Source organism: Silurus meridionalis, chromosome 21, assembly GCF_014805685.1.
Source record: "Silurus meridionalis isolate SWU-2019-XX chromosome 21, ASM1480568v1, whole genome shotgun sequence".
NCBI classification, from domain to species: Eukaryota; Metazoa; Chordata; class Actinopteri; order Siluriformes; family Siluridae; genus Silurus; species Silurus meridionalis.
Genome location: NC_060904.1, coordinates 8,213,196 through 8,227,088, shown reverse-complemented (window position 1 = coordinate 8,227,088; position 13,893 = coordinate 8,213,196). Strand labels below are relative to the sequence as shown.

At 36.0% G+C, this 13,893-nt stretch overlaps 1 protein-coding gene across 4 annotated transcripts in view; it reads left to right on the top strand.

Moving 5' to 3' along the window:
* prkag2a (protein kinase, AMP-activated, gamma 2 non-catalytic subunit a) overlaps nucleotides 1-13,893 on the top strand; it is a 92,361-nt gene that overhangs the window by 28,134 nt on the left and 50,334 nt on the right. The window contains exon 1 of one of the 4 annotated variants that reach the window (XM_046877607.1): nucleotides 3,264-3,846. The exons of the other annotated variants lie outside the window; for them this stretch is intronic. Within the exon in view, the coding sequence (XP_046733563.1) occupies nucleotides 3,747-3,846 (100 nt within the window). The 5' untranslated portion in view covers nucleotides 3,264-3,746. Of the gene's footprint in view, nucleotides 1-3,263; nucleotides 3,847-13,893 lie in introns of those variants that run through there. 4 annotated transcript variants of the gene reach the window in all.

The window sequence follows — 13,893 nt, the reverse complement described above, 5'->3', positions numbered from 1 at the left end:
CTGTTTTGAGACGATGTCTGTTGTGAAAAGCGCTATAGAAATAAACTTGACTTGACTTGACTTGAGTTGAACAATTCAGGCTGTTTTGAGTGCAAATAGAGGCCATACCCAGGAATGGTATACATTTGTAACCTTAAAAAAAGTGCTGTGTGTATAAATCATATTCACAAGCTGTGTTTTAGATAATAATAAGAAGCCTTGCCTCTGCTTGTTTCATGTATACATCATGTTGCATATCCTTTATGTTTTTTTTTTTTACCTTTATCAATAAAGTTCATTTTGTCCAGAGCACTCTTTGAAGCATTAATAACACTTAATGAAAGGTGGGACAACAGACTGTATCTGGCCACGGCCCAGCAGGACAAAGTGACCTTCAGTATGGAACAATGCAGCTCTTAGATTTCCTTGTTCTTGGCATATCTCCCTCCCAAATGAAAGTCGTGCTTGGTGCTGGAAATAGAGACAAACAAAATGAAGCACAGGAACAGGCTTTGAACTCATAAGAAACAGGTGAACTGGAGCATCGGCATTCTAGGGCCTGCCTTTGGTAAATATTTAACAATAAGGGAGAAAGCAGGGGTAATTAGACCATGCCAGTACCAAAACTGCTTATACAAGGGTCTATCTTTCTGGTGCAGTGGGAGTCTCTGCAATTATTGGATGGTTTTGAATTAAGTTCATGGTGCAAGGCCATTATCTATAGATAATAGCTGCCTTTAAAAACTAGCTGTTCAGGGGGGTTGAAAGTTATTAATATTGGTCAAAATAAATTAGCCAAAGGGATTAGATTCAATTTTATATACCTTCCTTACTGTATTTACCAGTTATGCAAAAACTGCCTAACACAACAGCAAGAAACAAAATGCATGTCAAATTGGATATGGTTGTGAAAACTACTGTATTCATGTAATGTACTGGTTGTTACCCTAATGTATTCACCTGTACTGTGTCTCACCTAGGTTACTTAGGTTATTTCTTCCATTTTCTTTTAATGCTTTTGTGTTAATGAGTACAAATCGTTCACATGTTGCTGCCTACCCTGTTGTTTGTCATTTATAATATGCCCCAGTTTTAAACCTTGCCTCTTTATCTTGATTTGGTTTATCCTGCTGTTACGATATTGCATGTGTTCAGACCTAGCTATGAACTTAGACAATGAATCACAATTAATAAAATACATACTGACTTGATGCAATTGCTTCATGCTTCACTTTCCAATGGTAGTTTAGTCTTAGGGCTAGGTCTAGTTTGTAACATTTGCTTCATATGCCTGTGTAAATTATTTGATATACACAGGTTTTGTGGTGGAAAATCATGGCCAAGTGCAACATGAAAAGTACAAAAGTTTCCATGTTTACTGGGATATGTGTTTAAAAGAGTCCTTGATTATCTGGAAATTAGCAACAAATGTTATAATTCAGGGAAACTATTGTGTGTGTTGTGTAGTGCTGATAGGGCGATGTAGAGTCATTACAGAAGCCCATTTCCAGGGGATCAAACAAATATCATTATAGCAGTGTTAACTTCAGACTCTTGAAGTGGACTTTTTTTGTGGTAGCATTAGACTTCTGGTCAGAAGGATTAAATTTAAAGAGATATAAAATAACACACCACCAAGACACTGCTTCAGGCCCTTAAGCAAGGGCCCTAACCCAGTTAAATGTAACTGTATAGAGTATAGAGTACTTCTAAATTATAATATCTTGGCTTTAAGAGCAAAGGAGTATGTGTAATTGTTTTGTCACCACTAAATTTGAAAAAGGCATATTCATTTCTCAGAACAGGATAAAATGTGGTTATTCTTATGTGTTTTAAGTAACAAAAAGCTTAAGAGTAACCTTGCAGGTTAAGGATTTAGAATTGACCATATCCTCTCTTTCTAGCTCTGTGCTTTATGCCCTACATTTATTACTATTTCTGTTCTATTGGGCTCTCCATTTCCAAACCCACATTACTGGTACCCCAGTCTCTCTGCACCAGAACATTTACATCATGCTGGCATTTTTCTTTATCATTGCCCTCCTAAACTTGTTTGCTGGGCACTTCTGCCTCTTTTGACCCTGACTCTTAGAAAGTTCCAAATAAGACAATCTTATTCCTATTCAAGGCTTCCTAAAATGGCAATAACCGATTTGAGATATTACAGTGTAAGGTGAATAAAATTGAGCAAATGTAAAATAAAATAAATAAAATTATGCACATTCATATGCACATACTTGCACAAAACAATAATAAATACGGTTTTCTTTTGACTTGTCCTCATATTTCTGCTTCTCTTTTAAACATGGAGGCATTCCTCCATTGAAGAAAACAGCTACCGAGGCACTGCACATGAATAATACAACACATAAATAATGCAGCAACCATCTAAAATGTTAATGAAGTGCCATTCACAAGCCTTCCTGTAGCTTGGACTCGCTAGGTTGTAGCTATAAGTAGCTATACACTGACTTTATGATCATTCAGCAATGATAGGACCAGATAGTTGTTATAAATTTTTTTATAAATAATTATAAAAATTAGATTGCAGCAAACAGTAATGGCCTTCCAGGATGCCTTTGGGATCATTAAGCTGTGCTTTTGTGTTTTTTTTTTTTTGTCCTACATGAAAACACATTGAAATATTTGAAAATTACTGACTACAAGATTGCTGAGAAAACAAAAAGCTGTGTGTGGCCTGGTTTCTAGTTGGTGCATGTTTTAGTTGCTAAGAAGTAATGTGTGGTGTCCATAGATTTTGAGGGGCTTTTCTAATTATATGTACCACCAAATGTATAGACATATTTAAGTATGATTTAATAACAGTCCAAACTCTATATGTGTTTTGCAGGGATATTTGTATACCATAATTACGACTTTCAGTTCATACTCTTGTGTTTAGTACTTCATGAAGCTGTCTAGGTAAGCGGTTTAATCAATGCAACGTAATATAAAAAACACACACACACGCTTTTCTGTTGTAGTTTTTAATAAATGCAGTTATGCAATTAAAAAAAAAATGGTTAAAAACGGGTATTGGATAAAATATTGGATATTCATTTCCATTTGTTCCCCTTTAACAACACACACACACACACACACACACACACACACACACACACACACACACACACACACACACACACAGTACTTAGATGAAGTGTTCCAAAGTGGGAGGAAAGCTGCCTTGTAACCAATCACTGACAAAGGCTCTTTGAGTGTGTGTCGGTTTCCTTTTACAGTGTCTCTGCAACTTGGGCTATTTTAAAGACACACACACACAGCTGTACCTGACAATCTGCTGAAGGAAGGTCAGCTCTGAGGCCAATAATCCCAAATTGTAAAAAAGTGAACTAGAGGAAGATAGGCACCCAGAGGAAAAGAGTGTAATATCCAGAAATACTGACTGGCTGTTCTTTTCTTCAAGAGGGCTCAGAAAGTTCTCTCCCACTAGGGTTAGATCTTGGCTGCAAGCCCGCAAGCTTAAAACAGTGCGTTGCAATTGTAATTCTCATTTGCTTTGCCATCTGAAAGAGAGAGTCCTATAATTGCTATTAGCATCAGTGAAGAAGTTGGCAGATCCTGATGCTGCCTATGTGAAGCTGCTGGTTGTGAGGTGTCTTGCTGTATATTCTGAATGGGATGTGGTTAGTGAATTGGAACGTCACGGTCAGGCTGCTCTAAGCTGTTCAACTGCTCATGCTCCTGAGTAGGCCAGGTATGCTCACCTCTGCCTCGCTCAGGCACTCGGCATTTCTCGGACAGCCATGAAGAGATTCAGCAGCTTGAGAGGAAGCAAGAAGCGCAAGGAGCATGAGGACAAGACTGGGAGAAGCCAGTCAGAACCCCATGGCCTCTTGGGAACAAGTAAGACCGCAGTTTGTGTAACTCTGTAGCGATGCCAAGTCAAATGTACAATATTTACATTTTTTAATTGCTCTGAAATTTTTTTATTTAAGAGCAATGTAACTTTTTTTTACAGCACTTTTAAACCCACTGAGCAGAAAAAAAACAGATGGTTGCTCAGTGTTATAGGATTGTCTAGATTAAGTGGGGAAATTTTTTAAATATTTTTTTGAGGATATTGCAAATATCTATGAAGAAGTATATCTAGAAGTTAGACTAATAATGACTGTGGTAAGAGTAGTAAAAATATTGTGTGCATTTATTTGGAAAGAGGTGTCTAATAAGTGCCTTGTATAAAGTGGTTTTAAAATGTCTAGTCCTGCTTGTGTTGTTCACAATCTTGTTTTTGGTGTTTGTATGCTTCACTAGTAACAACATATCAACCATATCCTTTACTAAAGGAATCAAATTCTATATGGTACGTAATTGTGGCAGAATGCAAATCTAAGGTTTCCTTGGATTCTAGAGAGTTCTGTGAAGTTATTGAGTGTTCCTAAGGAACAAATTACTGTTGGCCTATAATTCTATTAACAGAATGCTCTTGACACAATGCTGCATAAAAAGCCTGTAGAGTAGGTTAAAGCAAGTATGAATCAGTGCAAGTGAGCATGTCTTTCAATTTCCCTATGATAAAACCAAAGAAGAAAAGCACCCCAGCAAACAGAAAATGGCAGCTTGTTTCCCTGATCATCATACCTAGCACTATGTCTATTGAACACATAATCATTTTTAAATTCAGTTTGTTAAACATAAAACATTTTACAATGTCATCGGCAAGTTAGATACAGAATATACACTATATGGCCAAAGGTCTGTGGCCCTCACACCTAGATTTAATTTGCCTGTTGGTGTTATAATAACCTTCACTCTTCTGGTAATGCTTTCCACTGCATTTTGTAGCCTGGCTATAGAGATTTGTGTTTATTCAGTGGCAAGACTGTGGGATTAGTGAGGGCAAGGCACTGGTGATCGGAGAGGTGGCCTGGTGTTCACTGGATTTGAAGTCAGAGCTCTGTGCCTCATTTAAGTTCTTCTATACCAGTCTTTGCAAACCACACATTGGAAGCATGGACCTTTTTTTTTTTTTTTTACAAGGCATTGTCATGCTAGGAATCTTAATTTAAGTAAACTGTGAACCAAGACTTCTAGATCAGTCATGTCTCAGCATCATCATCATCTATTTCTTCTTCTATTAGCTGCACCCATTAGGGGTCGCCACAGCGGATTATCCGTCTCCATACTACTCTGTCCTCTTCATCTGCCTCGTTCAAATCAACTACCTGCATGTCTTCCCTCACCACATCCATAAACCTCCTCCTCGGCCTTCCTCTTTTTCTCCTTCCTGGTGGCTCCATCCTTAGCATTCTCCTACCGATATACCACATGTTTCGCCTCTGCACAGGCTCAACCAGCTTAATCATGTGTTTTTCACTTTGTCCGCAAAACGTCCTACATGTGGTGTCTCTCTAATAAACTAATCCTGTCCATCCTCGTCACTCCTAATAAAAATCTCAGCATCTTCAGCACTGCCACCTCCAGCTCCTTCTCCTGTCTTTTTCTCAATGCCACTGTCTCTAAACCATACAATATCGCAGGTCTCACCACAGACCTATAAACTTTCCCTTTCACTCTTGCAGATACCCTTCTATCACAAATCCCTCCTGCCACTCTTCTCCACCCACTCCACCCTGTCCACACTCTTTTCTTTACATTTCTAACTCTCCATAACTTTGCACTGTTGACCCCAGGTACCTAAACTCATCCACCTTCACCACCTTTTTTTCCTGCAACCGCACCACTACACTGCCCTCCCTCTCATTCACATTACTCCTACTGACTTTCATTCCCCTTCTCTCCAGCATGTACCTCCACCTCTCCAGGCTCTGCTCAACCTGCTTCCTACTCTCCCTACAAATCACAATATCATCCGCAAACATTATAGTTCACATAGAAACTCCTGCCTGACCTCGTCCGTAAACCTGTACATCACCACTGCACACAGGAAAGGGCTTAGAGCCGACCTCAATCCAACCTCCACCATGAACCAGTCTGTTGTTCCTACTGCACACTTTACTGCTGTCACACTGTCCTAATACATGTCCTGCACCACCCTCACATACTTTTTTGACACAACTGACTTCCTCATACAATACCACAACTCCTCTCATGGCACCTTGTCGTACGCTTTCTCTAAATCCACAAACACACATTGCAACTTCTTCCACCATCTTATTATTTTTTCAGTCCTCACTCTTCTCTACTTATTCAACTCCAAAGCCATTCTACAGACCACCATCCAATGCTGCCTAGCTACACTGTCCCCTGCCAACAACTTACATTCTCCAAACTCTTTCAGGTTGCATCTCCTGCATAAAATATAGTCCACCTGTGTGCACCTTCCTCCACTCTCAAACATCACCCTATGATATGATCCTCCTTCTTCTTAAAATAAGTATTACTACTGCTATTTCCATCCTTCTAGCAAAATCTACCACCATCTGCCTTTCCACATTTCTCTCCTTGAGACCATACCTTCCTATCACCTCCTCAACACCTCTGTTCCCTTCACCTACATGCCCATTAAAGTCTGCCCCAATCACCAATCTTTAATTCCTAGGTACACCTTCTACCACTTTAGCTAACTCACTTTAGAATCTTTTTTTCTCCTCCATCTCACAACCCTAATGTATGTATGTGTACCTAATAAAGTGGCCGGTGAGTGTATCTCTGTGTGTGTGTGTGTGTGTGTGTGTGTGTGTGTGTGTGTGTGTGTGTGTGTGTGTGTGTGTGTATATATATATATATATATATATATATATATATATATATATATATGTCTTCTTACTAACTTGGCTGTCTTCATCCTTTCTCTTCCCTTGCTTGGTTTATCACCATAATGAGTCATCGTATGAGTCAGCAAATCTGGCACACAGAATTATAATCTGTTTTTATCAGAAATTTATGCATGTCTCTTTTTTGTTGTTGTTCCCTTATCGTTTTTACTGACCTTCATTTTACCCTCCTACAGAGACTTTCTATTAACCTTTATGCTAATAGCCTATTCTGCATCATTTTATCCTGACTGATTTACACAGAATAACTGATCCTGCGACTTTCAGTTTTGAACTTCAAACTTGTGTATTATAACTTCTATGGAATCCAACTATAACCCTTATACTTTTAATGCTCCAAAACATAAACAAGTATGTCAAAATGCTTACGGTGTGCATCATACAGTAAACTGCTATAAAAAATACTTTCTTTAATGATAGCAATGGCATCATAATAGTGGTGGACTGGAGAACAGGTACAATATGAATTGTTACATTAGTAGAGAATTTGTCAGTTCAAATAGTATTCATACATAAGGGGCTAAATATGAATCGAAGAGATAAGAAATTCATCATTTAACCTGAGTTTGTTAAATAATATTGATATTTATTATATGTATATATATATATATATATATATATATATATATATATATATATATATATATATATATATATAAATATAAATTTTACATTTCCAGTTGCATTATAAATCTAAACAAAGTTAAGACGGTTTAGCAAAAAAATAAATGTTCTATCAGTACAGAACACACACCCCACAAAATGCCATAACTGGACTATGTGCTATTGGAACTACAAAATAAAAATTATGTATTCTGGTCAGATGGGTTCAAATTGAACTTTCTGGCACTGCATCTTTAAGGGCCTCTTGTAAGTTTTTTATGCCATGTACCAGATAATAGAAGCACAAACTGGTTGTCTGGTTGTCTATGCCAGGAGGTTAAAACATAAGCATTGCTTGGTTTTCGGTGGATGTTTGTATACGCGGGAGAATCTGTGGACTGAATGGAAGAGGGAAAGTCCCCAAACCATAATCTAAGAATATAAATCATCTTGAAATGTTTTTCAACATGACATGCCTCCTTTTCTTTTTGCCATTTATGTAGATGTTTTCTATTTTTTTACTTATTTTTCCTAGCAGTCGGAGCACTTATCCATCCCTCTAGTTTATTTATATAAAGAAACTGACATTAAAACAAATTATCCACTAAACTGTGGGCCTCCCACCTTTAATTACATGCTCAACAGAATAAATTATTTAGATATCCACACAAACATTTACTTTATTAAGTCTCACATATTTTGGGGGTAATTTTGTTACATTGTAGAGTTCCTGCTTAAATACTGGTATATGAAGCTTAACATTTATGACTTTTGGAAGACACCATTTTCTAGGTTTACAATTATCACTTTTACACAACTGGGCAGGTGAGGATTAAGGTCCTTGCTTAAGGTCCCAGCAGTGGTAGCTTGGATTTAAACTCACCACCTTCTAACTGTTATTCAGCCATTTAAATTAGCTACCACTTCCTTATAGTAACCTGCAAAAGCCTGAGAATTTGCTTTTATTCAGAACAAAATGTTCTGATGATAATAGAAAGAATGATGCATTGTGGAAATATAAGTTTGCTGTGTCTGGGGGGGAAATGCAGCTTTTCATGAATACAAAGGTATTGTAGCTGCTAAAAGCATAATAATAATAGATATATGAGTAGGCACAGCAGAAAGTCCATGTCTGTACTAATACATACAGTAAGTCTGTCACTGCTCAACCTCAGCAATGTATTTGATTCGAATTCTGCCTCTTTCAAAAAACATCTTATCCAAAATATGTCAGACTTTTTTAGGGACAGTTCTTTTTCTGACTTAATAAGGCTATATGGCTTGTAATTCATATTGGGCTCAAAATGTTTTGCAGGGTTTTTTTTTATCTTCAGAATATTTACAGCCTAAAGCACACATTTCAGCTCTACAGATTTGCAAGTGGTTGGTAAAAATGTCTTGTGGGGAACTCAACTATATATGCATAAATCTCACACAACTCCAGTCTGTAGTTAAAACCGAGTGGTTAGAAAATACCAATTATAATTGTGTGCAATTTCAGTGTTAAATATGCACTATGCACAATTTAGTCAACTCAAACACAGCTCAAAGTTTATATAGACACTTCCTGTTGCTTCCTTCATTAACTTTAAAACACCGATGCTTGCATACAAAGCCAAAATTCAACCAGTACCCACCTAGCTCCCCCAATGGAACTAGGGTTCCTCTGATCCTCTAGTACTGCTTGACCGGTTCCACCATCCCTCAGAGTACAAGGAAGACATGTTTCAAGACTCATTTTTGTTCTGGCATCATCTTCTTGTTGGTACAATGCTTTTGAGAGGCTGTCATTTGGACAGCTGTTTGTTCATTGATGCAAAAATGATCAAAAGATTTAAAAGAAAACACCATGATACCTACTGTGAAACAAGTAGGAGGATGTTTTGGAGATGCCATGAATCTTTGCAGGCCACAATAAAGTTTCAATACTACTAAGCTATTCTATAATGAAACAGATGTCTAACTTAAGAAAGCTCTATCTCAGTTGCAGCTACTGGTCTCTCCAACAAGATAATGATCCAAAACATGTAACTAGACGACAGAGGTGGCAAAAGTACACACATTCTTAACTTAAATAGATGTACAGATGCTCATGTTTAAAAATACTCTGGTAAAAGTTAAAGTACTGACTATACTTTTTTTACTCAAGCTAAAGTAATCAAGTTTGGGCTCTGACATGTACTTAAATAAAAAGTAGCCATTAGCCTACCTGTAAAAAAAGTAGCCAGTAGCCTACCTGTTTTATTGTCATGCTGGTAACTGAACCTCACGTCGTATTAATATTAAGGCTGTCAATCGATTAAAAATATTTAATTGTGATTAATTGCATGACTGTCATGAGTTGACTCACAATTAATCGCAACATAATCACACATTTTAATCTGCTTTTAATGTACCTTAAAATAATACTTTCCAATTTATTAATTCTCTAATCAACATGGGCATGGACAAAAATGGATGCGTTACGCAATTGTATGCTTATTATTTGTGAAACCAAACTCAAAATAGAGCATGCAGACAAAATATTTTTTTTAAACATTTTAAATTAATTATGGTGTTTCAAATTACGTAAATTATCAGGACTCCAAACGGAACCTCTGCTATGTTTCCATACGGACGGTTAATGAGGATGAGGTGATATCGGAGAAACTGTACCTCTTTTAAACTTTCATAAGGATTACATAATCAAAGAATATATGTATTCGATTTGAATTTGTTTATTTAAAATATATTTCAAATTTACTTTTCGAGCTTTTTATGCATATATTTATTATGTCTGTGAGGTAAATATTCACTGAGATTCAGGTTGTTTTATTTATGGGTCAGTAAGGAGAGATGACAGAGACGGCAGAGAGCACCCTCTGTCTGTTTGCTTTATTTTATAAAAGCACACCTTTTTGTTGTTATTATGGGCGTATACATATGAAAATAGACCCTTTAGAGATTGAAATTATGTATTGCTCTTATCTGTACAATCAAAAAAACACTAAGTTTTTAAAAGAATTTAAGTTTGTTTTGGTGTTATGAAGAAATAAATGTGACAAAACGCGCTGGCGTGTTTGTCGACCCCAGAGGGTTAATTGTCGGCATCATTGTGGATTTTGATGCTAATTTGAGACTTGGCTTATCAGTGAAACAATTGTTTACTGATTAAAAATTATTTTTGCGGTGGAGTTTTTTAAATGTATTATATATGTGTAAAGAAAGGACATTGTGAATGAATGTGTTTTGCACTTAAGGTTTTAATTTTGCCTCTTTTATATTTATTTATTTATTTTTTTAATAAAAATAGTCAAACAGAAATGCGAACTGCATTAATTAATTTTAACAGCATTAAAATGAATTTGCATTTTGACAGCCTTGATTAATAAATTAAAACAAAACGAAAAATGTGTTACCTAATAAATCTATCCAGGCTGAACAACCACCATATAGAGCACAAGCAAAGAAAAGATGATGATGATCAGGTGATCAGGAAAGTCTCTGTTCTCAGTCATGTTTACATCGCTGACTGCCTCTGTTTTATCCACATTAACCCCAGGCTTTTTGTTACCTTCTGCCGTGCTCATTGTTAGCTTCGTAAACTAGCCTACATCTGTGGTGTGTGAGAGCCAGGAAATGATACACCGGTGGATTAAAAAAGCTGCGCAATTACAAGAAATCGGTTGATGGGCTAAAAACAGTGCAATGAGAAGAAAAAATATTGACATTTCAGCAAATATATTAAAACCAAAGTAATGAGCCTGTTTTGGAAATGTAGAAAGTAGAAATACAGATATTTGTGTCAAAATGTAATGAGTAAAAGTAAAGTTATAAAAAAATAAATAGTAAAGTACTGATACCAGAAAAATCTACTTTAGTACAGTAATGAAGTATTTGTACTTCGTTACTTCCCACCCACAAATTGCTAAAAACAAAGCACTCCACTATTCTGAAGTAGCTTTCTGTAAGCGCCTATCTGAATCCTATTAAACATCTTTGGGAAAAGTAGAAAAATCTAAATGTATCCTTCAAATCTGAGTTAGGTTGCTCATGAAGAGTGGGCCAAACTATTTTGTACGCCTGTTAGTATGGGCAGAGACCTCATTGAGAAGAAGTTTGGGTGTAGCAACAAATTTGTCCATGTCTGTATGGGGTTAAATGTATTACAACATAATGTCCCAACAGCTTAATCATTAGCAGGCTGTAAATAATAAAAGGTTTTACCTTTTCCAGAAATGCTGTTCTCTTAAAAAAAAAAGTAAATAAATCAAATAAAAATAATAACCTTGCTTTTCTAACTATACTCTATCACAACAGTTTTGTGATTGATGAAATTCTTATTCTTGACCAAATAAACCAGAATTTATTTATTGAGAGACATTGCAAATCACTGGATCTGGATAAGTCTTTATATCAATATATATATACACACACACAGGAAGTCTAACGATGGAGATATGTTACGAGGACCCCACTGTAAGTCAAAGATAGTACTATGACTGTGACAGCGTTTCCTGCTTCATGCTGATTTATAAATTTATTTGTATTTAATTTATATATAATGTATAGAGAGAATATATATATATATATGAGAGAGTCTGGTAATCTTTGTTATGAAATGTAGCCGACATTCTGTGGTAGCGTTTGACTCTAACTTTAACTTTTCATTATTTTAACAAACCTCTCTAATAATATTCATAAAATACAGCTTTTTCTATTCTTTAATCTCATGCTTGAAGGTAGTTCTGAACTTTTATTAACACTATAAAAATGTTATATTACGGGTTGTTTTGTCCATTGTTGATGTTTTTACAGCACTTACCGGTACTTATTGATGTTATTGTACTGTTTGAGTTTTACGTATTTATTTCTTTAACCTTTACTTTAGACTTTATTAAAAGAAAAATGTTTACTCACTACAATGTTTTACCTGTTTGTTTGCCTAAGCATATTTTTTTTTTCATATTTATTGGTTTCTCAGTAAGACAAAAAATAACATTAGTAAATAAATACGGTGTGTCGTTCAAGGTCTTGGCAGTAGAATTATGTTTTTTAATATATTCGTATTTTCTCAATGTAATAACGCAAGAATGAGGGGTTGCACATTTTATAGGTTTTATATGGAATTAGCATTGTAAACAACAGATGAAATGGTTAGAGTTTGATCTAAACAAGCAAGGTCACAGCAAGGTCAAATGTCTTTTTAAATAGTTTTTTTGTGTTTTTTAAAGAGCCTCCTTCTTATTTGTTACTTCAGTTTTAAGAACTCAAGGCACATTTTATATGAGCAGCTAACATTTCTGTTGCCATTGGTTCATCCGTTTGTTTATCTGTCTGTCAATCTGTCTTTCAGCTTGTCTGTCAAGCCTTATCTTAGTCTGACTCTTGGCATGTCTGCCTGTCAATTCTTCTTTTAGCCTGTTTGTCAGTCCTTCTTTTAGCTTTTCTGGCTGTCTGTCTGTCAGGTCGTCGCTTAGCGTGTCTGTCAAGCTCTCTCTCAGACTATTGATAGGAAATTCTTAATAGTACAACATGAAAAATGGATCTGTATAGACATACCCTTGCTACATCTACTAAAATGACTGTATTTTAGTATTGATACAAATATGGACAAGGAATATTTTTGAGGTGTACAAATTAGCAATAAGAAGAACCAGACATTTAGCCAACAGAGGCATCACTGTTAGTACTCAGTGTTAAGTTCTACTTTCATGTTTAAGAATCTGTTTTGAAGTTTTTGAAGTTGTACATTAACAGTTTTTATTACCTTTGATGGCATTTGCATAAAAAACATCTACTATAAATAATCATTCACAATCTTATTATAGTGATTTTGAAGTACATTGCTCATGGCTGAGACAATCATCAAGGCTTCAGTCTGTAATGATGAATAATATTTGTAATATTAATATTTTGTATTTGGAATATTAATACTGTAATATTTTGTGTGTACACACACGGTATATTTGCTTTCTGGTTTATTCAGTTCACTCTGCCTAAAAAGCTTTCACTTGAGAGGGGAAAAAGAGAAGCACAGATAGAGATCATGCTTCAGGTGCTTATCTTATCCACAGGACTAGGTGTCAGCAGCAAGGGCTAAATTAGGAAGGCAGCAAGCTGGAATTCAATCTATTGGATGGCACTGATTAAGCATCTGAAATGTCAGGAGATAGAGCAAACGGCAGCTCTGGGACATTTCTCGCCCTTCGTGGCATTTCTGGTATGTAAGGAGCCATTAAACAAATACCAAATATTCACCTTACACAGCAGACCAATCATTTCAGCATAGACTGTCAGTGGGAATGTTCATAATAATGTTGGAAGGTAGAGGGTAATGTAGTTCAGCCTTTGGGAAGAATATAAAAACCTTTTTATTAAGGTGATATAGAGCAACAGCAAGCTGTGAAGGGCATCGGATTTGTTTTTCATACCTGCTATGGTATGTAGGTTTTGAATTACAGACACATGTTCATCTGCTGAAATGAGCTGGTCAACTTAAGAATAGTTTAGAATGAAAACATGTGTATGACTGATTGATAACCCCACCAAGAAACACATTAAATATGTTTAT